This window comes from Truncatella angustata, assembly GCF_020726525.1.
Source record: "Truncatella angustata strain MPI-SDFR-AT-0073 chromosome Unknown BKA67scaffold_4, whole genome shotgun sequence".
In the NCBI taxonomy this organism is placed as follows: Eukaryota; Fungi; Ascomycota; class Sordariomycetes; order Amphisphaeriales; family Sporocadaceae; genus Truncatella; species Truncatella angustata.
Window position 1 is genome coordinate 987,016 of NW_025763384.1, and position 24,706 is coordinate 1,011,721.

The 24,706-nt window shown below is 48.8% G+C and overlaps 7 protein-coding genes across 7 annotated transcripts; 3 read left to right on the forward strand and 4 right to left on the reverse strand.

The window, feature by feature from the left end:
* Positions 1-992: 992 nt before the first annotated feature.
* On the reverse strand, positions 993-4,125 carry BKA67DRAFT_518432 (peptidase M16 inactive domain-containing protein; the record flags this gene model as incomplete). Its single annotated transcript, XM_046098005.1, has 3 exons — positions 993-1,297; positions 1,353-3,837; positions 3,907-4,125. 3 exons carry the CDS (start codon positions 4,123-4,125, stop codon positions 993-995), a joined length of 3,009 nt encoding a protein of 1,002 aa, XP_045958261.1.
* Positions 4,126-8,096: 3,971 nt separating this feature from the next.
* Positions 8,097-9,079, reverse strand: BKA67DRAFT_535336 (uncharacterized protein; the record flags this gene model as incomplete). Its single annotated transcript, XM_046100002.1, has 2 exons — positions 8,097-8,507; positions 8,651-9,079. 2 exons carry the CDS (start codon positions 9,077-9,079, stop codon positions 8,097-8,099), a joined length of 840 nt encoding a protein of 279 aa, XP_045958262.1.
* A 531-nt stretch (positions 9,080-9,610) lies between these two features.
* On the forward strand, positions 9,611-10,617 carry BKA67DRAFT_563893 (uncharacterized protein). Its single transcript, XM_046102684.1, has 3 exons — positions 9,611-10,053; positions 10,119-10,286; positions 10,369-10,617. The coding sequence occupies exons 1-3, from the start codon at positions 9,745-9,747 to the stop codon at positions 10,429-10,431; spliced, it is 540 nt and encodes a 179-aa protein (XP_045958263.1). The 5' UTR covers positions 9,611-9,744; the 3' UTR covers positions 10,432-10,617.
* Positions 10,618-11,827: 1,210 nt separating this feature from the next.
* Positions 11,828-12,866, forward strand: BKA67DRAFT_267161 (uncharacterized protein). The gene is made up of 3 exons (XM_046095856.1): positions 11,828-11,955; positions 12,017-12,482; positions 12,589-12,866. Exons 2-3 carry the CDS (start codon positions 12,138-12,140, stop codon positions 12,682-12,684), a joined length of 441 nt encoding a protein of 146 aa, XP_045958264.1. The 5' UTR covers positions 11,828-11,955; positions 12,017-12,137; the 3' UTR covers positions 12,685-12,866.
* A 274-nt stretch (positions 12,867-13,140) lies between these two features.
* Positions 13,141-14,017, reverse strand: BKA67DRAFT_517249 (nucleotide hydrolase-domain-containing protein; the record flags this gene model as incomplete). The annotated part of the gene is made up of 2 exons (XM_046097887.1): positions 13,141-13,403; positions 13,480-14,017. The coding sequence occupies 2 exons, from the start codon at positions 14,015-14,017 to the stop codon at positions 13,141-13,143; spliced, it is 801 nt and encodes a 266-aa protein (XP_045958265.1).
* Positions 14,018-15,642: 1,625 nt separating this feature from the next.
* On the forward strand, positions 15,643-18,891 carry BKA67DRAFT_658330 (uncharacterized protein; the record flags this gene model as incomplete). The annotated part of the gene is made up of 8 exons (XM_046107262.1): positions 15,643-15,928; positions 16,046-16,182; positions 16,222-16,491; positions 16,541-17,373; positions 17,445-17,799; positions 17,890-18,080; positions 18,129-18,367; positions 18,560-18,891. 8 exons carry the CDS (start codon positions 15,643-15,645, stop codon positions 18,889-18,891), a joined length of 2,643 nt encoding a protein of 880 aa, XP_045958266.1.
* A 4,333-nt stretch (positions 18,892-23,224) lies between these two features.
* Positions 23,225-24,631, reverse strand: BKA67DRAFT_535341 (uncharacterized protein; the record flags this gene model as incomplete). Its single annotated transcript, XM_046100003.1, has 3 exons — positions 23,225-24,258; positions 24,312-24,453; positions 24,527-24,631. The coding sequence occupies 3 exons, from the start codon at positions 24,629-24,631 to the stop codon at positions 23,225-23,227; spliced, it is 1,281 nt and encodes a 426-aa protein (XP_045958267.1).
* Between the last annotated feature and the right edge of the window lie 75 nt (positions 24,632-24,706).

Sequence of the window (24,706 nt, forward strand, 5' to 3'; positions counted from 1 at the left end):
GTGAGATCGTGGTCATCTCCCAAAAAGAACTTAAAATAATAATAATAAAAATCCTGTCGTCGGCGCTTGCTGTAGCTGTCGGGTCTAGTCTAGCGAGGTTCCAGTAAAGTTCAATGTTGCACAAAAGAGGTCGATGCAGCCTGGCAGCCCTGGGCAATACAAAAATAGCGGGAGTGGGCATGGGTGAGCCGTGCGCTTTCCAGGTAGCTACAGTACGTATCGCGTCAACAGTGAATACATAACCCCCGCACTAAGACGAAGCGCATCGTCATGTATCTATCTCTGTTTGTTGCAATTGGCAGGCATCAATTCACGTCACAAACACTTGGTGGGGCTTTTTTGAAAAATTCTTTCAGTAACCCAAGACAGGCAAGTCAAGGACTAAAGTTACTATACTCTAGCGGTGAGCCAAGTATAGCAAATATTGTACAGTAGTACGCTTCTCAGCCATGCCATGCACAATTGTATCAAGGCACAACCAACGTAAATGTAAATGCATTTCGTGACAGAGTATAGTGTCCCGTAGCCTATCAAACTTCTTCGACATCATGTGCTTTTTCTCAGAACATCCAGGACAAAGACCAAGCCATAGTATCATGTTATCTTTTGCTGGTCAACGTTTTTGCATGTAGGGATGAGTTCTATTCTAAGAATTTTTGGTTTTCTTTTTCCACCATCCACGGGCATGTGCACTTCATGCCTCATAATCTTTGGGCTATCCCCTGACTCATTGCGCATTCCATGTTTGGGAAACAATCTGCCAAAAGGAAGTCCCAATGCTATGTTAGGATGTTTTGATGTAGACCATCCCCCTCTACTCGTTGAACTGGGTATCAAAACCTGAAAGCTTCAATCCGCACAGCAAAGATACGCCCGAACCATGCTGGGTAAAATGCTCATTTGCCTCTGCCTGTCACCCAACGCCGACGCCATGCGCAGCAGAACTACATCGTGGGAAGGTATATAGTCTATGCAGTGTCGTTGCTAACCCTTTATAGCTTTGACTCTAAGTCTTCAAAGTCACCTAGTTGTTTGAAAGGGCGAGCACCTGCGCTCGCCACTAGTTGAGACTTGTAGTCTCTTACGTTTTCAATCACGTATGGTTCAACGCCATTGCCCGGCACCTTCTCCATCTCACTTGCTGCAGGAGCTTCCTTGGTCTTGTCGCTGACACCCTGCGCAATTAGATGTACCGCAAGCTTGGCCCGAACAGTTGATGTTGGCACAATGTGAGTAGTATAAAACTCAATCATTTCGGCTTTGGTGAGCATCTTCACAGCAGCCGCGTCTTCTTGGGCTAGACACGGTGTTAGTTCGTTTGTGTAACGTGCTCAACGATAGAAATCACTCACAAGCTTCAAAGTCGTAGTACTCGCCGGTGATCTGAGCCCAGTGCCTGCCAGACTCCTGGTCCAGGTTCTTGAGCTTCTCAAGTCTTTTGATGATGACGCTGCGCTTGTGGCTCTCGAATTCGGCATCTTTAATCTCCTGGAGTGATTTGAGCTGCTGCGTCAAAAACGAGTCAATGCGAGACTCCAAATATTCAGATGTCCTCTCGCTCTGGATAATGAAGCGGAAGCCATATGTTGTCGAACAGCTGCGCAGACCGCTGAACACAATGTATCCGAGCTGCTCCTTTGTGCGAAGCTGGTCAAAGGCTGGCTCGTGGAGGATTTGGTCTAGAAGTTGTGTCTTTGCTCGAATCTTGCGGTCTCCTTTGTCTCCAACGTGTAGGTAATACTCGAGACAGTGGTTGACATTGGCGGGATCCCGTAGTGTCTTCGTGTACAAGAAGTTGGATCCCGGGGGGAATATCATAGAACGGAGAATGGGAAGCTGGTCCTTGGGAAGGATCCGTGGGCTAAGAATCTTCTCAACCATGGAGGTAAGCTTCAGCGCGTCTTCTTTGTACAAGTTGCCATGCGCGTATGCCTCAACATGCAATTGAGACATCAACTGCTTATGAAAATGCCTGGCACCGTCCACATCGATGCCAGGTAGCTCTGCTTCGAGTTGATCTACAACATAATCATGCTCCGAAGTGAGCCAAGAAACGTAGTCTCCGACCTGGGAGAAAGGCTGTTGTAGCTCCCAGTTGCGGTATCCGCGAGTAAGGCGCTCCTTGACAATATCAAAGCGTTCGGCCTTGATGTCAAGGTCTCTCATCGTGAGGAGGACTTGTTCAAGAAGCACAGGTAACTTGTCGTTATAACCTGCGACCTCAACAAAAAGCCCACGAGAATCGAGAGTGACGTTGTACTGCAACCCAGCAAGCTCGGCGTCGTAGGAGTATTCCTCTAGCGCATCCCGCACAAGATCCGTGAAAAGTTTTGCTTTGACAGAATTCTCAGCCGAAGCGTAGATGATGGGGTTCTTGAGGCTGACGATGAGGTTTGCCTTGGGAACCCAGAAAGTATCGTCCTTCTTGTACCACGTCCGCGCAAAATCGTCATTTCGCAACAGTCGAGGTGCCACGGCTGGCTCCTTCACATCCTTCTTCTCGACCTCGAGCTTGGTCGGGATAAACTGGTTCTTATGTGGGAGGTGTAGCTCAGACAAGCGCTCTGTAGACCCATTGGCGGCTTTCGAAATCTCGGCTAAGAATTCCTCTGGTATCTTCTCGGCCTTGTATTCGGTACCATACCATTTTTCTTTCTGATCCCAGCCGCCAGGGAAGTCTTGTGAAACGATTGACATGCGGAAATTGTCAGGTCGCAGACATTCCAGCCCTTTGGTAATAAGGCTCGGCTCGAATTTTCGGAGGCGACTCTGTCCGCTCAAAAGCCATTCTCTTGGCAAAGGCTTCTGCATGACGGAACTGATCTTACTGGTGAAGCGACTCGCAGGGGTCTTCTGCTTGAATTTGAAGTCTACATCAGCCATACCTTTCTGTTCTTCGAAGATCCACTCCTGAGGCGGTGTTTCCTTGAGAAGCGAGACGTACTCGAAGAAGACCTTTACGATTTGCTTGTAATTCTTGAGACCCTCCTTTGTCAGACGAACCTGACAGTCAAAGATACCGCCGGTTCCCGGACAAATCGGATACGCTCCAGCGCTCAACGAGTTCGCCCAACCCTTGGACTTGATATAGGACATGATGCTGCCCGGCCCTTCATGTCCAATCAGATGGCTGATATACCGACTGGGTTGCGATTCGTAAAGATGCTCTTCATCGAGGAAAGGGAAGAACAGGTTGAGTTCTCTAGAGTCCATAACAGGCTTGGCAAAAACTTGCATACTTAAGAGGTTCTTCGGGAATGGCGGTTCTGTCTCCCACCGATTTTGAGAAAGGTCCTTGTTATGCACCCCTGAGAAGAACTCCACTACCCACTTCTCAAGCAGATCCAGCGGTTCGCGGCCAAGGACAACGAGCTTCATCCTGTTTGCCGAGTAATGCTTCCCATGGAACTCAATGAATTTTGCGCGGACATCGATTCCCCGAGCCTCGGGCTCTGTCTTCAGGACTTCGTAGTTTCCGGTCGAGAAGTGGCAGTACGGATGGTTTGGGTTGGACAACGACTTGGACAATTGATGCAGCCGCCACTGGTCACTCTGTAGGTTCTTCTTGTTTTCCGAATCCACGGCCTTCAACTCACGATCCAGGGTCGAATCGAGGAACAATGGCTCGATAAAAAACTGGGCAAATCGATCAAGGGCACCATAAAATGGCGAGTTGGCCTCTGTGAGCTCTCCATCGTCGGTGGACTTTGCGCCGAGTTCGAAGAAGTAATTGGTCGAGGTGGCACCCGTGTATGCGTTGGAGTATCCCGAGTGTGCAGAGAGATACTGGTTGTAAGCGTTCTCGATGGGATATTTCTTGGTGCCCATGAACAAGAGCTTGTAGCAGATAAAGTTAGCAGGTGGACCTTCAGAGTGTTGTCCTCTTGTAATAAACACGGCACTTACGTGCTCTACGGCGTGAGCCATGCCAGGCATGTCGTCCTCATCGCTGAAGTTACCGACATTGACATCCATGGCGGCGCTGGCCTTGTCAGTCTCGGCATCGTGTACGAGCAGAACCTCCAGCTGGTTGGACAGGCGTATCACACGGTAGGATCGGTCGTCTAACGAGGGGGTTTCCAGCTGATCTGTGACCCTTACTACGGAAGGGTTCTTCTCCCGCATGGTGACCTGTTCTATGCGATTCGGCGCTCCTGCAGTGAGCGGCATATTGACTTGTCTGTGACCTCGCTGTATCGACAAAAAGATCTCGTGATGCCGTTGGTATGCTTGAACTTGAGGAGGCAGCTTTCGAAAACCACACCTCACTGGTACGCAAGGTTGGCGGGTCCGTCGAGACGTAGGTGGTGGGGGGATGGGAGAGCCTTATTACGAATAGTCGAGGTACGACTAGACTAAGGTTAGTAGCTACTGCGCATAGGTTAGCAGGTTAGTCAATACATCGTCAGGGAGGTTGCAGCGGGCAGCGTGACAGCGAACAAGGGTCTGTGCTGACTATGTGGAGAAGAGCTAATGTAGATGTGCAAATACTTAGTCTAGGGCGAGAGCATGAGTCTTGACTCTTGACATGCGTGGAACCTCTGAAGGTGTGTGGTCCCGCCCCCGTGTGACAGACGTAGGCAGTATGGGAAATGACACTCGCAAGGAAAAATCGTACCTTCTCTTCACTGGTTCCGGTATGGTATACTCTGCAGCATCGGGTTTGGATACTTGACTAATGCTCAACTATGCTTGAGGCTCTATTCGGAAGTCGGGCGAGGCCACGGGACACTGCGCCGACGTTGCTTTTATGTGCTAAGCTGGCCTCCAGAGGCTACCTCTCGATGCTGGTTAGTAAGCTTGCTGACGTTGTTGCGCGTGACTTGATGCTTTTTCTTTCTTTCTTTTGTTTGTTTTTCTTTCTCCGTCGTTGGTCACTCAGGTCAGAGTGGTACTTCGCTTGCTGATGGTGACATGCGGTATCGCAGTGAGATACGCGGCTCCACAAGCGCCACAGTCGCAGTTGTTACACGATAGGTATCCAGTCGTAGGCGTGGACGCTACGCTCTTGCCTTGACAGAGAAGGTTCTGCAGAGCCCGCCACGAACACTGTCAGACCATGTGTATTCGTCTTAGGGGGTGTACAGAGGAGACGCTCCAGGAAGTCTTGCTTCTGATTCACTCGGCGGTTCACAAAGTAGCCACGTTGGCAATTGAAGGGTAGAATGCATGCCAGACCATCCCTTGCGCATTGCACGTCCGTTCCAGGTTGTTAAGTATGCCACGGCCTGACCGACAAATACCAATAATCAACACTTGGGCATCAGTTAAGGACTAGGTTCCAGAAGAGCCCTAAGTAGCTGTTGTCAGGAGCTCATGCACGGCCGTTGAGGAGTGCGTTGTGGTGCATCTGCAGCCGCGATCTGCTATAGTATCGATATTAATATAACATGCTTTTCCTGGATCGTCGAGAAGAATGTTCCTTCGGAGCATTATCCAATTGTAGGTTCCATCAATGGGGCCGGGGAACCAGCAACGGCAGAGCCGGGGTATTGTGATATCTGATAGACCACCGACCATACTGCATGTTTACTGCAGCATCGTTGCTGTACGTACCATCAAGTACATCGGAGAAACATGTTTGTCTCGAACCCAAATGCGACAACTCCTCTCTTAGATCATCAGGCTACAGCATGCGCATTTACTGGGTCTAATCCTGTAACTCTTGTATCACCGCACATCACTGGAAATCTGGAGCTCTGGCACAAATTGCGCCTATCCTTGCACAGCATGCAAAAAGGCCATGTTGAGGACTGTTACCGCCTGGTAAAGTTGTTTTGTTTTGTTGTCGCCTATACGGGCCGGTAGGTGGCGCTACGCAACTAGTTTGGGCGTCAAGGACTGACACTGAAGCTGGCAGGGTAACGACCCTGTTGCAACTCATGAGAGGATGTTGAGCAATGCGTCCATCTAATCTTTTTCACGACCTGCAGGCGACGAATAATCCCGTAGCGGTTTGCACAGACATATGCAGGCTGGGTGGCAGGCCCAGGGTCCACGAAAAAGATCGGACGAGAGGATCTGGACTGCTAGCAATTGTGTGTCTTTTGATAATTAATTTCTGATATGTCGCCGAAAGACACCAATTGCTATCACGAAAAGAGAACAGTCTCAGAGAACCTGGAACTAACGTTCTTGACGAACATGTTGTGCTCGAATGTTCACATTTGCCGGCGCCGTGCTATTTATGAAATTCTGAACTGCAGCTTTGTAATTTGGTAACTGAGAAATCATGGGCAGCTCCTTATCTAGTCTGAAGCCCGAGGTTACGGCGTCCTATTCCGCAGTTAGCCACTATCGTAGCTCAAACATTTATGTCCCAGTGTTGGGCGGTTCAAGAGAGTATGTAGGCGTTGAACTTTGTATGGTCGTGATGCATCTTTGCCTTCGGTATGCCACGGTTCGTGACAAGGTCACATAACACCTATCGGAAGTTGTCCATAAAGGTACCACTATGCGTATACATGTAGTACCTAAGGCTTGCCGAGTTCGTCAAACTGCTGGTCAATTGCAGCAAGCAAGATCATCTACTCAGGTTCGGTTTCTCCTAATTTTTATTAGCCGATGTTATAAGCTGCTGTTTCAATTTTTCTTCGTATTTTTTCCACCTCCCAATTCGGAATTGATATAATCAGGTGCTATTTACATGGATTTGCCTACCCCCATCTACGCCTCACTTTTAGAGCCCGAATAACCGAGCGGGCTATATTAGGTCCACTTATTCTTCCAGATCTTCAATGTTAATTGTAACAGTATCATCGTCGATTTGAGTACCACAGCGGCAATTGGTCTCACTCCACTATATTCCCGGGTTCATGAGTTATTTGGTCCCTTCCTCGTTAAAGTCAGTCGCATTGCTGGTGTGGTACCTGAGCACTGGCGTCCAACCATCTTGCATAGCCCCACGGATGAAAGGGCCCAGAGCCTTGGACGTCATTATCCTTTGAGGCGACAGCCGAGCCGGCCAAATTGGCGAAATACCGTATGATCTTCCATTCATAGCATTGTGCAAGGATTGAGCAACCATATCTCGGTGTGTCATATGTGTCTCGGTATCGCAGGTCTGACAAGTCGATATGCACAAAGTATCTACATTCTAGATTAGAAGGTAGCATCACGTTCACTCAAGCGTTAAGAAACTAGTAATACGAATATAAATGACTGCAGTGAGCATCATTATTATAACGACATGGATTATGTAGCTCTACCTAAGAATGTCCTGTATCCGGTAACTCATCAGAGCTTCAAGACAAACAGTCATTATGAACAATGTTGCTCCAGTGATATGATAGATGATACAGAGTTGGGACTGGCCGGTTGGACTAGGTAACGCGACGCCCGCAATTCTAAATGATGTTTTGACAATTTTAACAATGAGCGCAAACCCGGGGGACACATATGCCACCGGATTCTGCTGTTCCTAACGTCAGGAGATGATCAGTCCATCTCGGAATGTCATCTACTGTGTACTCAGAAATGCAACGCAGCCCTAGTTGTGACGTTGCCTCGAGCTTCAAAATGGCGTGGAACGGCAGTTCCCTGATTATCGAATGTCGGTATGATCGGGTTTGTGCAGGTACACGCGCGAATCAACTGTTCCTATTTATGCGTATCAACAATAATAGGACACTACCGGGTTTTTGGACTTTCTTCTTTTCCGTGAGATTAACTCGCTAGTATTGGTACCTCGGAAAAGCGCGGCGGCCATACTGTTTGCGAGTTGATAACTTCTAGGGTATTGCATAAACCAAGAATTTCAATCTCTTGATATAGGATACTTCGCCCTGAAGTAATATAATCAGATATGGCAACCTTCCCGAGTGGGAAATGTTGCTTTTGAGCCTGATATCACTGCCAGACCACTAGTTGCCACATACGGCGGCATAGTCCCTGGGGGGACAGGGTTCTTACGTGAAATATCCCGTCAAAGTCCCTATGGGAAACGAACCAAGCAGTGCACATGGCAATGCGGGATTTTGAACGCTCAGTATCGTCCTTGGCCAAACAAGGTTTCGGGCCCTCAAATCATGGCATGGTAGCAATGACTAGTTTTGTATCGACGAATATTTGGCCACAATCGCCGTGCTGCAAGTGCTTCATCGGGAGCGATGCTTGGGTTTCTTGCAATCGGCGGCTTTGTGGCCAGTCTGTCCGCAGTTATGACAAGTGAACGAGAAAACACCAGATTGTCGCTGCGTGGGACGACCTCCTGAGGACAGTGATTGCATGCCCCCTGCGTTGGATATCGACGACAGCCCTGGAGACTGGGGTTTGTGGTTCAACTTGATTTCCTTCTTCCTCCTTTTATCTGCAAACTCTTTGGCTCTTTCCTTCTCAGCATTTTTCTTGTTCGCATATCCACCTTTGGGAGTAGAGTTCGTCCTGTTGGCTGAATTTGGGCGGGAACCACGGCCACCTTCATCTGCTGATGAGCTTTCGTCGGATGAGTCTGAATCATCATCAGACGAGTCATCGGAGTCGTCATTAGAATCATTTGCCTGAGCACTCTATGGCACAGTGTTAGTATATAGGAGACGAGTGTGGTTCTTTAGCCGGGGGAGAGAAAGATAAAGAAGTGAAGAGTAGAAGAAGAACAAGAACAAGAAAAACGTGCCTTTTTCTTTGCCATGTTGTAGCGGCGAATCGGTACTCTGCTGTGCGCCTCGTCGGCGGGCTCTGAGTCGTCTTCTGAGTTATCAGGTGAATCAATCTGAGCATAGCCAACCTGGACAACCTGTAGAGGCTTCGTAGCTGCGGCACTAGGATTAGATAGGCCGGCGACGTCGAGTACCCATCGGGCATCGCCAAGCTCTGCGGCACGCTTCACTATAGCATCCTCACGCTTGCGCTCGTCCTCGTCTATGGCAGCTTGGATCTTTTGGCGATCCACTAGGACATCAGGGTCCTGTTTACTAGAGCGGCTGTGAGAGATCTTGCGTCGCTTCGAAGAGGACTCTTCGGAAACGGGCGTGCTTGGATTGGATGCTGATGCTGGCGAAGATGTGGCTGCTGCTCGCTGCATGAACTTCATAGTTAGCAGTCTCGAGGACATGCCCTTTGGGGTGCTCTGGGCCGCCATCTCGTCAGTGGTCTCTGAAGATACTCAGGACACGATGTGACTGTGACAAAAGTTGGCAGATGAGATGTTGTTAAGGAATTGCGGGACGACCACCACAATCCTTATCCAGGCAGGTTGCAGCCACTCTTAAGAGCAAGCTTTAAGACCTCGTTTGGAAGGTATTTTCCAGATAAGAGGTGTGCCGATTTAGGGCAAAACGAGAATCAGCTTTGAGGCTGTTGGGCTGGACAGGTTCTAAGCGAGCTACCTTGCATTTGATTCTTACTCCGTGAAGAAATGCGTGCCTCCCAGCTGGCTGATCACAAGTGCCTCTACGAAGTTTGTGCTGCTGGTTGAAATGGTTCAAGAAATTCCGAGTTCCAACGGCCCGATAAGGAAATAGCCTCGATAAAGGGAGTGAAGTTGATCCACAAAGACCAAAGCGAACTGAGAGGCAACTGAAAGGCCCAAGCCCATTAACGAGATTAGACTAGGTTAGGTTAGTCTAGTCTATGTATCTGAGCTGTTGCGTCTTGTTGTATGTGTGGTCCGAGCTTTAACAAGCAGCCCGTGTGCATGTTCCAGTGCTACCGAATTGACCTCACGCGAAGCCGCCTCAACGTCTGTAATCGGGCCAAACTCGTTCGGAACGAGCCAATTCATCCTTACCACACACATTCGACATCATGCTACCACGACTGGCAGCTAGGACAACTTTGCGCCTGTCCCAACGGGCCGGCGTTGCCCAGAGGGCCTTCGCGACCTCGACTCCCAGACTCAACCAGACCAGTGAGGCCAAGGACAGTCTCCTGAACAACAAGGCCGAGACCACGCCTGAAGTGAAGAGCGAGGAGGACTCGCTAGGCCTTTCCGAGAATCAGGAGAGAGGACTCAAGCAGTCGCCCAACCGCACAGAGATATGGTCAAGGAGCCAACGGGCAAGAGCAAAGGCCATGTCGGGTCCTCGGTTCGAGCAGACCGACTTTGATCTCCAGGTCAGGACTATAAGCCACTCGAGGTCAAGCTTCCCAGCGTTCCACTAACACCTGTTGTTGTATAGCCTCAAGCGCCAGCAGCTATCGAGCTCATCCACAAGCAGCCTGTCACCTGGGTGCACGACAAGGTTGTCGCATGTAACGGTGGCGGTGGCATCGAGGGACATCCTAGAGTCTTCATCAACACCGACAAGCCCGAAATCGCCGCCTGCACTTACTGCGGACTTCCCTTTGTAGGTTCTGCAATTCCGGATTCAAGTTCACGCTTGGAAGGTTCGCTGTACACATAGTATAGTATATACTGACACATTGTAGGCCAACGAGCACAACCGCAAGCACCTTGAATCTCTACCCGCAACCTCTTACCCTCTCGCATAGATCGATAGTTTATGATGTGTACTCAATACTGGTGTCTAAGGGCCAACAGCCGGAAAGGTTGAAAAGCATGTGGAGATGTGCTGGTGATTCTGTATATATGAGCGACCAAAATCAAAGATCACAAGTACTGACAAAGCATCTACAAGTCGGTGGCTTTGTTCAGTAGGCTATGTGTCAATAGACTGCTCTCCCTTTTCTCTTTTCTTTTTCTGATTTTATTTCCGCATTGCAACTTCCCAACCGCGTACCGTCAATCCGCTCCTTGCCCAGTAGCCAATCTTCAATGCGGGCAGTCTACAGCTATCACAAAGGTACATCACGTAGTATAAATTCCCAAGCTCAAAACTGCCCCGCCAAACTATGTAATCGACAATTGCTCGCATCTCATTGCACGATTATCGCCATGCCGTCATCCACAGCACATTCAGCACACTACAACTGGTACAGTTTTTTCTTGCTGCTCCTCTTCTTCGTAGGCTTCTCCCCAGATTCTTCAACTACCTCGTAAGTAGATTGTCCATGGCGACCTTGGTGCCAAATCGAGACCTAAGCTGCGCCGCTTTAAGCCTGAGCTTGACAGGGGTTAAACCTGAGTATTGCCCGAGATGACCGGAATACACAAAAATAGAGATACATAATTAGCTGGGTAATTTACAGACAGAGCTGGTGAACCCAGGCGGGCAAAGGTACAAAGTTCCATTTACAGCATACCAACTAACAATCGGGGTGATGCGGCAAAAGTAGAGACAACTGGCGTGAGGTTTTTCTAGACCAGGTATCAGCATGTCCTGGTATATGGTCTGCAAAAGCTCGTGGGATTGAATCGCCTCTTCCGAGCTTATACAGCCATCACGTTTCCGCTGACTTCTTCGCCCTCTGGAGACTGCTCTCGGTGGCACTGAGGAAACGATGTTGCCCAGCAGCGTTTCTTGTAAGGCTTTGGATAATTTCGCACAAGAGCGGCAGGTCCACGGCTCGGAAACTCCCCGGGTTCATAACGAGGGACGTGTCAACGCGTACAGGAGAGATGGGATTTTCTTTAAGATGATGTATGACCCGCGTGGTAGCCTCTCATTTGGTGCATCTCTTGGGAAACATCCGTTTTCAACGGTTAGACCCCCGATACTCCGTTTCATCAGTACTGGACTGGGCTTAGTACCCATTGTGACATCAAGCCGAAAAGGAGCGCGCGGGATTATACATCGATCGGATAGCCCTCCTCTAAGCCGAGGTCGCCGAATTGTGAAAGGCAAATGCGCTTACTAGCAAACGTCGCAAGGCGAATAAAAACACGTGTCCGGCTTAGGGGATCACTTAATGTATAAGGTGCAGAAGATCTATAAGACCAAAAAGACATGCACAACAAATACAGCAAGAATCGCGTGAAAATGGTAGTGGTTCGGGACGGGAACCGGTACGTCAGCGACGCTGTAAAGTATACGGGAAGCCCGGGCATAACGCAAGAACCGGTCAGGTCGAAATAGAATCATCCGGGCAAATGTATCTAGAGTAGTTTTGACTGATGTACGGCGTCATAGTTACGAAATCAAGTTGAATTACGTATTATGCTAATTGGCGCGGGCAGCTCAATTAGGTGGCCTCACGCTGCTGTTCTCCGCATCTAACTCCATCCTGCCATCGTCATCCTCCTCCTCTCCTCGACAACGACCCCGCCAACCACGGCGACAACAGCAACCAGCGGCACCATGTCCTGGTCGCAGAAGCAGTTCACCCTCCCGCCCAAGTCGCGGGGCTCGTACCTGATCACGGACCACGTGGTGCAGTCGGTGCCGGAGATCAAGGACTACAAGGTGGGCCTGCTGAACCTGTTCGTGCAGCACACGAGCTGCGCCCTGAGCCTGAACGAGAACTGGGACGACGACGTCCGCGCCGACATGTCCGACGCCCTCGACCGCATCGCCCCCGAGAGCGGCCCCAAGGGCCAGGACCTCTACCGCCACAGCGCCGAGGGCCCCGACGACATGCCCGCGCACATCAAGAGCGCGTTGATCGGCGCCAGCGTCACGATACCCATCCAGAATGGAAAACTGGTGAGTAAAAGAAAGAGAAAAGAAGAGGAAAGGGAAAGGTTCTCCTGGTGCCGTTGATGTACGGTGTTTAGTATGGAAGACCGCTGGCTGATATGGATAATCCTAGGCAACGGGAACATGGCAGGGAATCTGGTACCTCGAATTCCGGGCGAGCAGGCATTCGAGAAAGGTGGTTGCAACCATCCAGGGTGAAAAAGCTTAAGTGACGAGCGATATGGGATGTACGGGAAATAGAGTGCAATGAACGAATGAATGAGAGATAGAACGGTAGCTCAAAAGATCAGCGCCGGCACGAAAGGACTTAAGATGTGGTTCTAGTCACGTTATCATACATTTATCCTAATGGTGCTGTGATCTACGGAGTGCGCATCCGAGGCGGCTTGGACATTGTCCCCTTGTGATCTTTATTGAAGCAGTTGCCAGCGGCTTCTTCTGTCCATGGGGGCGATAGAACCAGCATGAGCTAGGCCTGATGGCTCAGGTCCAAACCGGCCGCTTGGTCAGTACGGCCACTTAACATTAAGCAGGCTGTAAACTGACTCTCTGCAGAGCTACACCGCTCTCTTTCGGGGCAGCCCAGGATGTCTTTCCAATCGTTGTATTCTCCTGCATGGCTTTCCCATAGCGACCGAGATCGTCAGTAGAGTGATGTCGCACTTCAGCTTCCACCGTTCTCATCTTTTACGTCTCCCATCTCCTCATCGCCGCCGGCAAGAACGCGAGTCTGGGGGACGAAGCCCTCGGGGCCTGTGCCAGGCGTAGCCGCCACAGTATTGCCGTTGTCGTCCACGAACTCGAAGTTGTAGCGGCTCAGTAGGTGAGGTATCGCCGACAGCTGGGGACCATATCTAGCAGTGTTGTCGTAGAGCTCGAACAAGGGCACTGCGAGAAGTTTCATGTTCTTGGGTACGCTCAGTACTTCTGTGAGGTCACCAAGGTTAGCCATGGTCAAAGTCGGCACGAGGAAAACAACAGCAACAGCAATAGCAAGACGTACTTGACTCGGGAAGCTCGATGAAGTAAAGCTTCTTGCACTCCTTGGGTCGGGTGACATGCGCCGGGATGAAGGGGTACATGAAGGTCTCGAAGTTGGGCCGCCACCACTGGGCCAGACAGTCGCCGACCTGCCAGTTGCCGGGCTCCACGCCCTCGCCGAGCCTGCCCACGGGAGCCAACCGCTCGTCCAGGCGCGACTTGAAGCCCTCGACCTCGTCGTCTTCGGGCCGCAGGTAGTCGCCGGGCAGCTTGAAGAAGGCGTTTGCGATCTGGAGCATGAGGATGTGGGGGTGGTTGTGCTCGTGGCAGACCAGGATGCCCTCGCACGTCCGCCGCATGCCATGCTCCTGGTAGTGCTCCTCGAGGCGCTTCAGACGTGCTATCACCGACGGGTCCTCCTCGGGCTGCGTCTCCTTGACGCCGAATGTGTAGTTGGAGAGGGGATACAGCCGGATCGTCTTGGGCTGGTTTGCGTTGAACTCGAGGGGGATGATCGGCGGGTGGCCCGACTGTAGTGCGTTTGCCGTGACTGTCGACATTGTGTCAGGTTTACGACACCAATTGGTCGGCGTGTTCCTCAACGTAGTTGCTCCTCCCTCCCGGTGACACCTGCGCCGTTTCAGTATAGGCTGACCGAACTCGGGTGCTATAAGGCCGCCTGTTTGTAGCGAGGCGAAAGAGCCTCGAGCTATGAGAAACTGCGGTTCAACCTCGACTGTCGGACAAGGTCACTTCTTCAGGTCCGTGTACTTGACTCCGGACTCGGGAAATTGTGCTATACGGTGGCGCAAAGGAATGGAGGCAGAAAGATAAATACACGGCTCTCAATTGCTTGACCGGTAACCGTGGAGCTTGAGGAAAGTGGCAGTTGCCCTGGAGGCTATTGCAATAGCTTAACGCGCTAAGATGGGACAGCTTGCGCGCTTCCGCTTCCGCTTCCGCTTTACAGACAGCGACTCTTCTCTGTAGGCGGTCTCAGCACGGACGCTGTCCGGTGCCATAGCATACATGTACATATACATACGCTGCCCCTTTCTAGAACAACATCATCTGATGCTAACAATCTAACCACAGTCTGTTTTTATTTTGTTGAGTCATACTGCATGGCCATTGTCTTTGGTACATTTCTAAAATCAAACCCTTTCATGCACTGAATCAACCTAGTTACCTTGGAGCAATCAAAGATTATACGGTGAGGTGAGCCTTTGAATTGCAAGTTGAACAAAGTTTGATGAATTGTAGACGCTCAGGGCCATGCTAGACAAAGAGGAGGACCTGCACTCAAAGTTTTATCACACATCGAGCAGTCAGTTTGTCTGTATACATAGTATGCCAAGTTTGTAGTTGTTGTAATTTCTCCAGTTTGGGTGAAACGTTACTGTGCTGTTGTACCAGGGGATGAGACTGGAAGATCAGCATAACACAAAAATACTAGGTAATGGCTTCATTCAAAGGTTTCTTTCCGTATCTTCCAACTCACCTATCGTGACATTTTCCGCTAATACTCCTCGTCTGTCGAGCAACTCTAGCCATCATCAATGGCATTCGCATCATCCAACTGTAACTCGGTAGTTTTCTGCAAACTCTCACAACAGACGTTCTAATGAATCGTACATGGCATGTCTACAGAACTCGATACCTAGTTCTACCGTTCGTATTATCAGCATTGTTCTATTCAAAGCCAACGTTTGTGACCCGAGGGCAAGTGCCAGTGGCGTTACTCCTTACGTTCTTTCGTCTCAACATAGTTCTTGACCGATCAACTTCTCGGTCAAACTTTACCTTTTTTTTTTTTTGTACTTACCACTAGCAATAACTCGACAGACACTTTACTCTGAACTTCGTATCAAAATTCTCAACTCCATCAACTCTACTGCCCTTTACACATTCCAGATCTCATCAAACCTGATCCTTCATCATCTTCACTACCACAACACACCTAACACAAGACATATGTATGCCAGAAGACACATACTCCGGAAGCAAAATATACCATACAAGCTCACTCTAAAATCCTCCAATTAATTTCTTCGGAAACCCCATCACGCTAATCGAGACGCCATCAACTCATCTTTGCATCAGTCGAAGGAGAGGTCACCCTTCAACTTCAAACATTTCAGATCACAGGCACCCTACATTGACTCGTGACAATTCAAGCACTACAATGGAGCATAGGTCATCAAAGACACCAGCTTCGCTTGTTGCATTAGACGCTGACTCGAATTTCGAGGTTTTCCCTCTAGTATCCCGGTGTCTTCGCGAAGAGTCTGCTGACCAACTCGAGCTTTATGGCAAGATAGCCCAGTCTGTTCTGCGGAAGCTTCGAAATCCTCTTAACAAGGCAAAAGACAATTTGGAAGCATCACGATTTCTCAGGGCCATTAATCAGCTAACCACTCAATTTAAACAAACCCAGACGATCATTGGCGTCGTCGGAAACACCGGCGGTGGTTAGAGCTCTGTGATCAACGCTATACTTGAAGAGAAAGAGCTGGTGCCTACCAATTGTATGCGAGCTTGTACCGCTGTCATCACGGAGATATCGTATAATTACTCGACCAATCCAGATGCCCGCTACCGAGCAGAGATTGAATTCATCACTATTGATGATTGGAAAAAGGAGCTCGGATATTTGTACGAGGATCTTCTGGATTCTAGAGGCGACGTTGTGAAAGAGTCTCTCGATGAAGACACTGAGTCAGGCGTAGCTTGGGCAAAGATCAAAGCTGTGTACCCGCAATAGACCAAGGAGGCTTTGAACAGAACCACTGTCGATGTTCTGGCTAACGCCCCAGATGTGCGTGCAGTGCTCGGTCAGATTCAAACCATCGCCAACGCAGCGGCAGATACATTCCGCGCGAACATTACGAAGTACATCGACAGCGACGAGAAAGAAGGCCAAGAGAGACTCCGTGGGGAAGAGAAACGCATGGAGTTCTGGCCTCTCATTAAGGTGGTTCGAATTTTCACCCGGTCCGAAGTCCTGTCCATGGGAACTACCCTCGTCGACTTAGTAAGTATTATGTTGCTCCCCTTTATTGAATTTGTTGCTAATAAGTAAGCCTGGTGCCCATGACTCCAACGCGGCGCGCGCTGCTGTGGCAAGCACCTATATGCAAAAGTGCGACGCTGTTTGGATCGTTGCTGCAATTCAGCGAGCGGTAGATGACAAGACAGCCCAAAACCTTCTTGGGCAGTCTTTCAAGTTGCAGCTTAAGTTCGATTGCAAGTACTCCCAAATCTCATTTATCTGCTCGAAGACAGACGACATCTTGGTTCTTGAAGCTCTTAAACTCAAAAGCCTTCGCAGGGAGCAAGAAGTGATCGACTGTCAGAATGAGCTTGAGCAAGTACGATCTGAATCTGCCAAGAACACATCGACCTACGAAGCACTAAGCAAGCGAGGAAAGGAGCTGGGAGCCAAAGAGGATGAGCTCCAGGGACAGATTAGCCATTGGCAAGAGCTGGCAATCAACCTGGACAAGGGCAATGCTTCCTCAGCTCCAACCACCGTCCCTCAGAAGCGGACATATTCAGCACGTCAAGCAGCGAGCCGAAAGAGAATGACTTACGACATTGATGAGCTTCCTTCAGACAGTGAAGATGACAACAAGGAAGCTATTAAATCGGAAAACACGGCTAATGAACCCGAGCAAAAGCCTTTAACCAAAGAGATAATTCACGAAGAGCTCGACCGTCTGAGAAACGAGATAGCGCAGGTATCGGAAGACCACGACAATATTGATACCGAGATCAAACCAGTGGGACGACTTTTCAGGAGCCAGAAGAAAAGGCTACCTGTTCTCGAGACTCAGCTCAAGTCTCTGTGCATTCAAGGAAGAAATACCTACGCTATAGAAGCCCTCCGGCACGACTTCGCCGCTGGTTGCAAAGAGTAAGTACTAACGAGGCTGCGATGTATAGCTTTATTTCGGAGGCATCCCGGCTGACACACAACGCCTATAGAATGGACCAAGACAAAGTCATGCGTCAAAACGGTGACTTGTTCGTTTCTGGGACTGACAACAGAGATTACAATGAAGAAGCCGCCTCTCTTCCCGTTTTCTGGGTTAGCTCTAGAGCTTACCAGAAAACAAAAGGCCGTTTAGAGGGCGAGGATCCAGTCCAAGGTTTCCCAACACTCGAACATACTGGTATACCACAACTTCAGATATTTGCGAAGCGCTTAACAGAACCTGGTCGAGTCAAGAATGCCCAAAATTTCCTCGAGGATTTTACGCATATTATAAACTCCCTGAACCTTTGGTCAAAGGATCACAGCGCTGAGGTTCAGCTCAGTGATTGCGAGAAGCAGGACCAAGTGACAAAGCTTCTCAGCGATATTGATTCCCTAAAAATGGCAAGTGTCGCGTATTTGCTTTAATCAAAGCCATGTACTGACCTTGCACAGAACCTGATCCGAGCCGCCGAATTGACCGTCGCAGGATGTCGAGGCACCTTGACCAACCATCTCTATACTATGTTTGACAAGTCCGTTAAGCATGCTGCTGAGACTGCTTTACAAACTACTGGGCGATGGTTTGCATCGACAAATGACGGTGGCATGTTTTGGAACACCTTCAGAGCCACTTGTCGCCGCGAGTAAGTAACATCCCTCATTTCCTTTGCTTGAATACTGATCATTCCTAGAGGGGCTCATTCGGGCCGCCGAGGCTTCCGTGATCTGAATGAGGAACTAGTCCAACCCCTAAGGAAGATGCTGGCCAGCGACTGGGAGCGAGTATTCGATCGACGCATCCCACAAGTCTTGAGCAAGTTTCCTGTTATTTCCAAGGCCCTCCTCGAAAAGTTCCATGCTGGCGTCAAGATTCGCATCCAGGCAAAGGCCAGTAGCAGTACAATCAACATGCTTATGGTCCAGGTGCGCGGTCATACGACTACCATGCGGTCTATCTTAGATTCTTTCAAGGTTAAAATGAGCGCATTACAGCAAAAGGCAAATCGAGAGTTTACTTTCGCGGTTACCTGAACTATGCAAGAGGCATATGTGATATGCAAGGAAGAGAGTGGTAGGATGCCCTTATAAACAACGAGTAGAAGACCTACTGATAAATATGTAGGCAAGGATTGCTTCAAACGCATGAGAGACATTATGCTGGACCATGTCACGACGCATCAGCATTCTATGTTTCGAAGGGCAACGGACAGCGTCCGCGAGAAGCTGGACAAGCTATGCGAAGAACTTGAGAGGGACCTTCTCACCAAAATCGACTTGGTTATTGCAGAGCTAACTTCAGAGTATCGTCATGTCATCATCGAAAAGAATCTCGTCAAAGTCTCCCAGGTAGCTAGAAATGAGATCCCAGCAATCTTGTCGGAGACTGATGTACTCTTCCAAGCACCCTTTATCGACGCCAAGGCTGCTCCTTCGATCAAGACAGAGGTTGTATGATCTGACCTAAGGTATTGTTATTGCATTCCACTTGTTTCTGATTTATTCGCGCAACCGCATTTAGCAATGGGTTTATGGGACCAACTCGATGGTTGGGATGGAAATGGAGTGAGATATACAGATCGCCCTGCGGCATTGCGATTGGTTACAAGCTCTGAAATGAGCTTGCTCACAATGTACTGACTACAGAAATTTCATTTCTCGGGGGTCTAAAAGTTGCGATGAATTAGGAGCCTCTTCGTAGTTGCGATGGAATGATGTGGGCCCAAATGGCCCTTTCACACCCATTTGTGAATAGTTTGCGATAGCGAATTGATTAATTACGCTCAGAAAGACAAAGAAGAAGAGCAAAAACTAGTGAGCGCATGGATTTATCTCCAGGCGCACGCGTCTCGAACAGGGATGTTGGACCTGGGGAAGAGTTGATCTCATCCCTAGGCATCGTATATCCCCGGAATGATCACGGTGAGACATGATCCTATTGTAAGCAGGAAGTCACCCAACAGCCAGTGCCACAAGCTTTGCTTTGATGACACGGCCAAGGTATGCTGCCAAGTGCGTTCACAAATAGGACCTAGATCAAGCTCTTACCGATTGTGTACAGATGTGTTTGTGAATGAAAAAGAAATTTGCATAGCGCCATTCCAAATTGATCTGTGACAACCACGAAATCTCTTGGAGGTTTTTCGTATGTCCTGTTGAGCATTTTATGAGATTGAACTATCCCCAGATGTGCGGGACAAGTACTCGCTGGGTTACAACATTTGATCAAGGAGAATCAGGATGACAAATAAAAAATTGCTGTGGACTACCACTCTGCTTATTTCTGAAAACATTCTAATAGTAGACAGGGTCATTTCAAAGTAAAGGTCAGGACTAGAAACATGAGAGAAAAAGCTGCATTTGGGATTATAATATACCTGTGACAAATGTACCAGCTTTCTATACTCAAGACTCTGTTCATTAACTGAGGAGTGACATTCAAAAAATAAGAAGAAAAATTAAGAAGCAAAACTAAGAAGAAAAAGGTGAAGATGTCTATGTTCCGTGTCTCCTGTGGTGGAATGTCTAAAGAAATATTTCCTATTTGCCATGAGAGAAACTCTTGGCCAAGGTATTTAATTAGTTTGTGAATACAACCCGATTTGTTGTGCCGACTGCGTCGATGGCTAACGATTTCATTAGCAATGTGGTGAAGAAATGCGAGCTATGCTCTCGATTACCACTAATGCATAGCAGTATGTCGCGGCGATGCAGTCCCTTCATCGATTCGCAATTTTCTTTCAAAATGTTATCATTACTTGCGATATTTTTCCAATCGTATGTCAATGCTCATAGAGTGCGGTGCTTGAAGTTGGTAGTATAAAAAAGCTATTTGGCAGTTCACTGAGACCGATATAGTGGCAGGGTGAAGTGCATATCATCGAACTTAGAGATAGGACCATATTTGTACATGGGCATGATCTCATTTTGAATTAAATAATTACAGTTCTACGCCTTTTCTTTTGGAGTATAGCAGAAATGCTGTGTCTCGCTGCTAAATTGCTCACTCCTCAGATTCGATAGCAGCAGGCTGGTCCACCGCATAGTGTGAGCAAGTCGGCTCACTCCACCGATAACAACCCTCTTTTTTTTTTCTTCCTCCGTCGACGTGTATACTTACAAATTACGGGAGACCGAGATATCTAGTACGAAGTATAATTATGGTTCTGTGTACGTCAAGTAACGAAGTTTGAAACGCTCGCGCATCCCCGAAAGCTGTACACTGGACTTGACAGGAACAATTCCCTCCCAAACAGTCGTAAAAGGGTCTATTCCTCAAGAAGACTCACATCCCACTATTCAGTTGTGGCTCCAAGATTTTCTTGTTTCTCAATCCCTATTTCCCTCTCCCTGGTACCCAGAAGCCCATAGTGCGGCAGTAAAAAAGAAAAAGAAAAACCTCGACGATCGTATTAAGACTGGGCTATGTGACGGTGTTGCATCGTCTTACATGATAAGGGTCATATTTTTAATTCTTGCTGTATATTCGATCATACTGAACATTCTATGAAACGTTTGATAGGACAACATGACTCATACACCACGGAATTCTCAGCGGCATTTGCACCCCAACTGCTTCATGGCCCGTCCTTTGTTGGGACAGATCTGTAAGAATAACCTGACTGAGAGGCAAGAGGGCAGCACTGCCTCATAGTTGGTACTGCCGCATGCGAAGAAGTAGTCAAAGGATTTTGACAGAAATCTTGCCTGCCAATGGGTACTTGGAGAATGGGCAAAATTCTTATAAAAACCGGATAAATCGGAGAAACAAAACACTAAGAGACATTCCACTGGATCGTATAAACCCGCACTCATAAAACTCGCATGATTCAAGTCCTGTCATCGGGCACGAATAGTACCCCTCATGATGTCTTGTCTCAGCAAAGTACTATCTTCCTCGTGGCAGAACTAATTCACTGAGTATTTCATAGAAAAGACCCGTTACAAAATGATATATGACCGACAACAGAAGGATATATGCATGAATGACGCGGCTTATATAAGTACCTGGTCACACGAACCTCACCCGCATTGTCCACAGCATGATGGATCCGGTCATTTAGCCTTTCCCGATCCATGCCCCTTGTCACTCCGGGCCCGCGGGCGATTGCATACAGTCTGCATAGTATTTCTTTTGCTATCCTCACTCCTCGACATGGTTCCGCCTAATGCGCAAAGTTGCACTTCCACCGCGTGAAGCACAGCCGCCGGACCTCGATAGATAACAAAGGAGGCTTCGCAGGACAGGACCGGCATGGACATTTCCACTACATGAGGACACTGGCATATGGTGGGCATCGAAGTCTAAGTTGGGCATATCTCGCGCAAATCGGATGATATCTCATAAGGGCCCGTTGTTGGCACACGCCCCGGTCACATCACCGGCATCATCGAGATCATCCGAAGTTGGGATGAAAGGTGTTCGATTTATGAAGCAGTACTACACCAGCCAGTACACTAATTGATCACACCGTGTCAAGGTGTTACAGCTTCTATTTATGCTCTAATAATACAGCACCGTTGGATTCAGGTCATCATGGTCTCACCTGGAGGTGTGTAAGACAGCATATCGAGCATATAACAGATAACGACTTGGGTTAAATCGGATACCATAAAAGTGGAACTGGACAGTAAGACGTTAAGCCACAGAAGCCAGGCATATAAAAAGTCGTGATCTTGTCGTGGGGGTCATGGAAGTAGCCATCATCGGTAACAGTAAGAGACCACTTGTAATTCTCGTCCAATGAAGATATTAATTCGAAATCGGCCAGAGTAGGGATCAACTGCAGATCTGACAATGCACAAAGATTAATATTATCTTGAGTATGCTGTTGACATATCGCAATTAGCCGCACCAAACGTGAGAGATTTCTCCTGGCCGCCCAGGCGTTTATCCCTTATCATTGGTACGTATAAATGGGCACTGACGCATTTTGGCCCAAAATCATGTTGCCGACATTTCACCTGCACACACCCGATCCTGGATCCCCGGAAAAGTAGCCCCTCGGCCATCGATCTCACTGAGGACTGGGGCGATATCACGTAAATTTAGGACGTGCCTAGGATCACACCCATCAAACATCGACAAGGTTGCGGGACGGGCCTCATCGGGCGAGCGCTCCGCTCCGTGGCCACGATCGAGGGGGTTGGGTGATGCATGTTAATAGCCGTCCCCATGGGAAGCCATATGCAGGCGGCCGTTTGAGCCAAGACCAGTTTAGCACACTCAAAATCATACATTAGCCCACATGTGTCGCACGACATAGTTGACGTATAGTCGGAGTCATCCCGGAACTTGACTACCAAATGTGCCATGTGACTGGATGTCAACGGATCTGTGTGATGAGATGTACGTCCAGAATGAGTGAATTGCGCCTATTGTGACAGCTCATGTGACACATATTATGTGCCTGGCTGCGGTTATGGCTGTGGCGTGCGGCATCAAATTTGTCTCAGAAGCCAATGGCCTGTAGTTATAGGGAAGTCGATACAGTATGGATGGATATCAGTAGGATAACGTGAGCAAGAAACAGCTGGGGCGGAATCACGCTATTCTATAGCACTAGAGTAGATAGTGATTGGAAGAAAAAACAACTTTTGATATGCTAAGAATACTCCATACAACGAGGTCGTTGTTGAGGACAACCTGCTAAACTCAAATTCAGTACAACCTCCCAAATCTTTCTATGCCCGTTAAGATACATGAGATATAGAAACATGAAGCTGCGTGGCTTAGCTTCTCGGATTAGGTTCGGCTTAAAGCATACCCAAATCGTCAACTCCGAGCTCGCTAGGTATGATCATTACTGTGGCTCGACTTTTTAGTACTCCCTCCAGGCTTGATCGAAGAACCATTGGCGATGATGACACCCTTCCTGATCGCTTTGTCCTTCTTCTCCTCAGGAGGCTCGGAAGACTTGGAGCTGCTCCCTTTCTTTTCTTTCTCGTCCCGGTGCTTTTTGCTCGAATGGTGCTTGTGCCGGTCTTCCTCGTCCTTTGAGACACCCTCCTTGGTGATTTTGACCTCCAGACGCTTCCCGTCAAACTTGTGCCCGTCCAACTTCTGAAAGGCCCTCGTGGCACACCCAGAGCTTAGAAACACAACGGTGGCATATCCTCTATTACCACCTTTGCTTGATGTCGGGACGCTGATGTGTTTCACCTCACCGCCGGTGAACGCACATCTTGAGCGCAGAAGCCCTTTAATCTGTTCACTCTGGGCCCAGTTCGGCAGGCCCTTGATGTGTATCTTGCGGAACACCGTCTCGACAATGCCCTGGGCATTATACTGGTCCGTTTGAGGCCTGGTGCTCCCCGAGTCTTGACGTGGGGAGTACACGAGGTCATTTCCGTAGTAAGCTGTAGGTGGACATTGATAGTTGATATCAGTCGGGTAGGAAAGCAGAGCGGTGGATGGTTCTCCATAGGTGTATTCTGTAGCGGAATTCCAAGCGCCGAAATCGTTGTGCGCGTGAGTCATCATCATCGGCGCAGACTGCAAGCCATATGTTGCTGTTGGACTAGAAATCATCGAAACAGGGCCGCCAGAGGACCACTGATCCAGTAAGTACGAACCATGCTGTCGTGATATAACCAGGCGACTCACATGACTGTAGTCCGATGCTGTGGGCGACATCATCATCGGAGACGTCGCAGCTGGGTATTGTGGTACCTGGGGCGCTGATCGAGGAGTATGAGGTGACCGTGAGGTGGGTGCAAGCATCTCTGGCGTGTTTACAAGCCTCCTGATAGGCATTTCTGCCTTGGCATTTCGACCATCCACCCAGAGTGGTCTACCATTGAAGGGCGTCGTTTCTAGCAGATCTTTTGCCACGTTAGATATTTTGTTTGTACACTTTAGATTCGGGGGTTCGTACGCATGGCTGCATCGAAGTTCTCACGTCCGCGCACAGATATCCAGCCTGCTGTACTCTCGTTGAAGATCTCCACCCTCTCAACTGCAGAACAAACCGTTCGTACATGGTCCTTCACTTGCTGCCAGGAGGTTTGCCAGGGTAACTACATTTTATTTGAATCAGTCTGCTGTCTACTAGCCGCCAAGAGCTAGTCGCGCCAATTCGTTGTCACATACATTGGAAATCAAAATATGGTACAGGCCGGTCTCATCTCCTGGAGCAACATTCACCTGAATGGTGTTGTTGATAGGAACCTGTCTGGCAAGAGTATGCGTCGACATCATTACGGGCAGCCACATTAAGAAGACAATAGCTTGATAAGGTGGAGAACACAATGGGACAGCAAATCGTGTGAA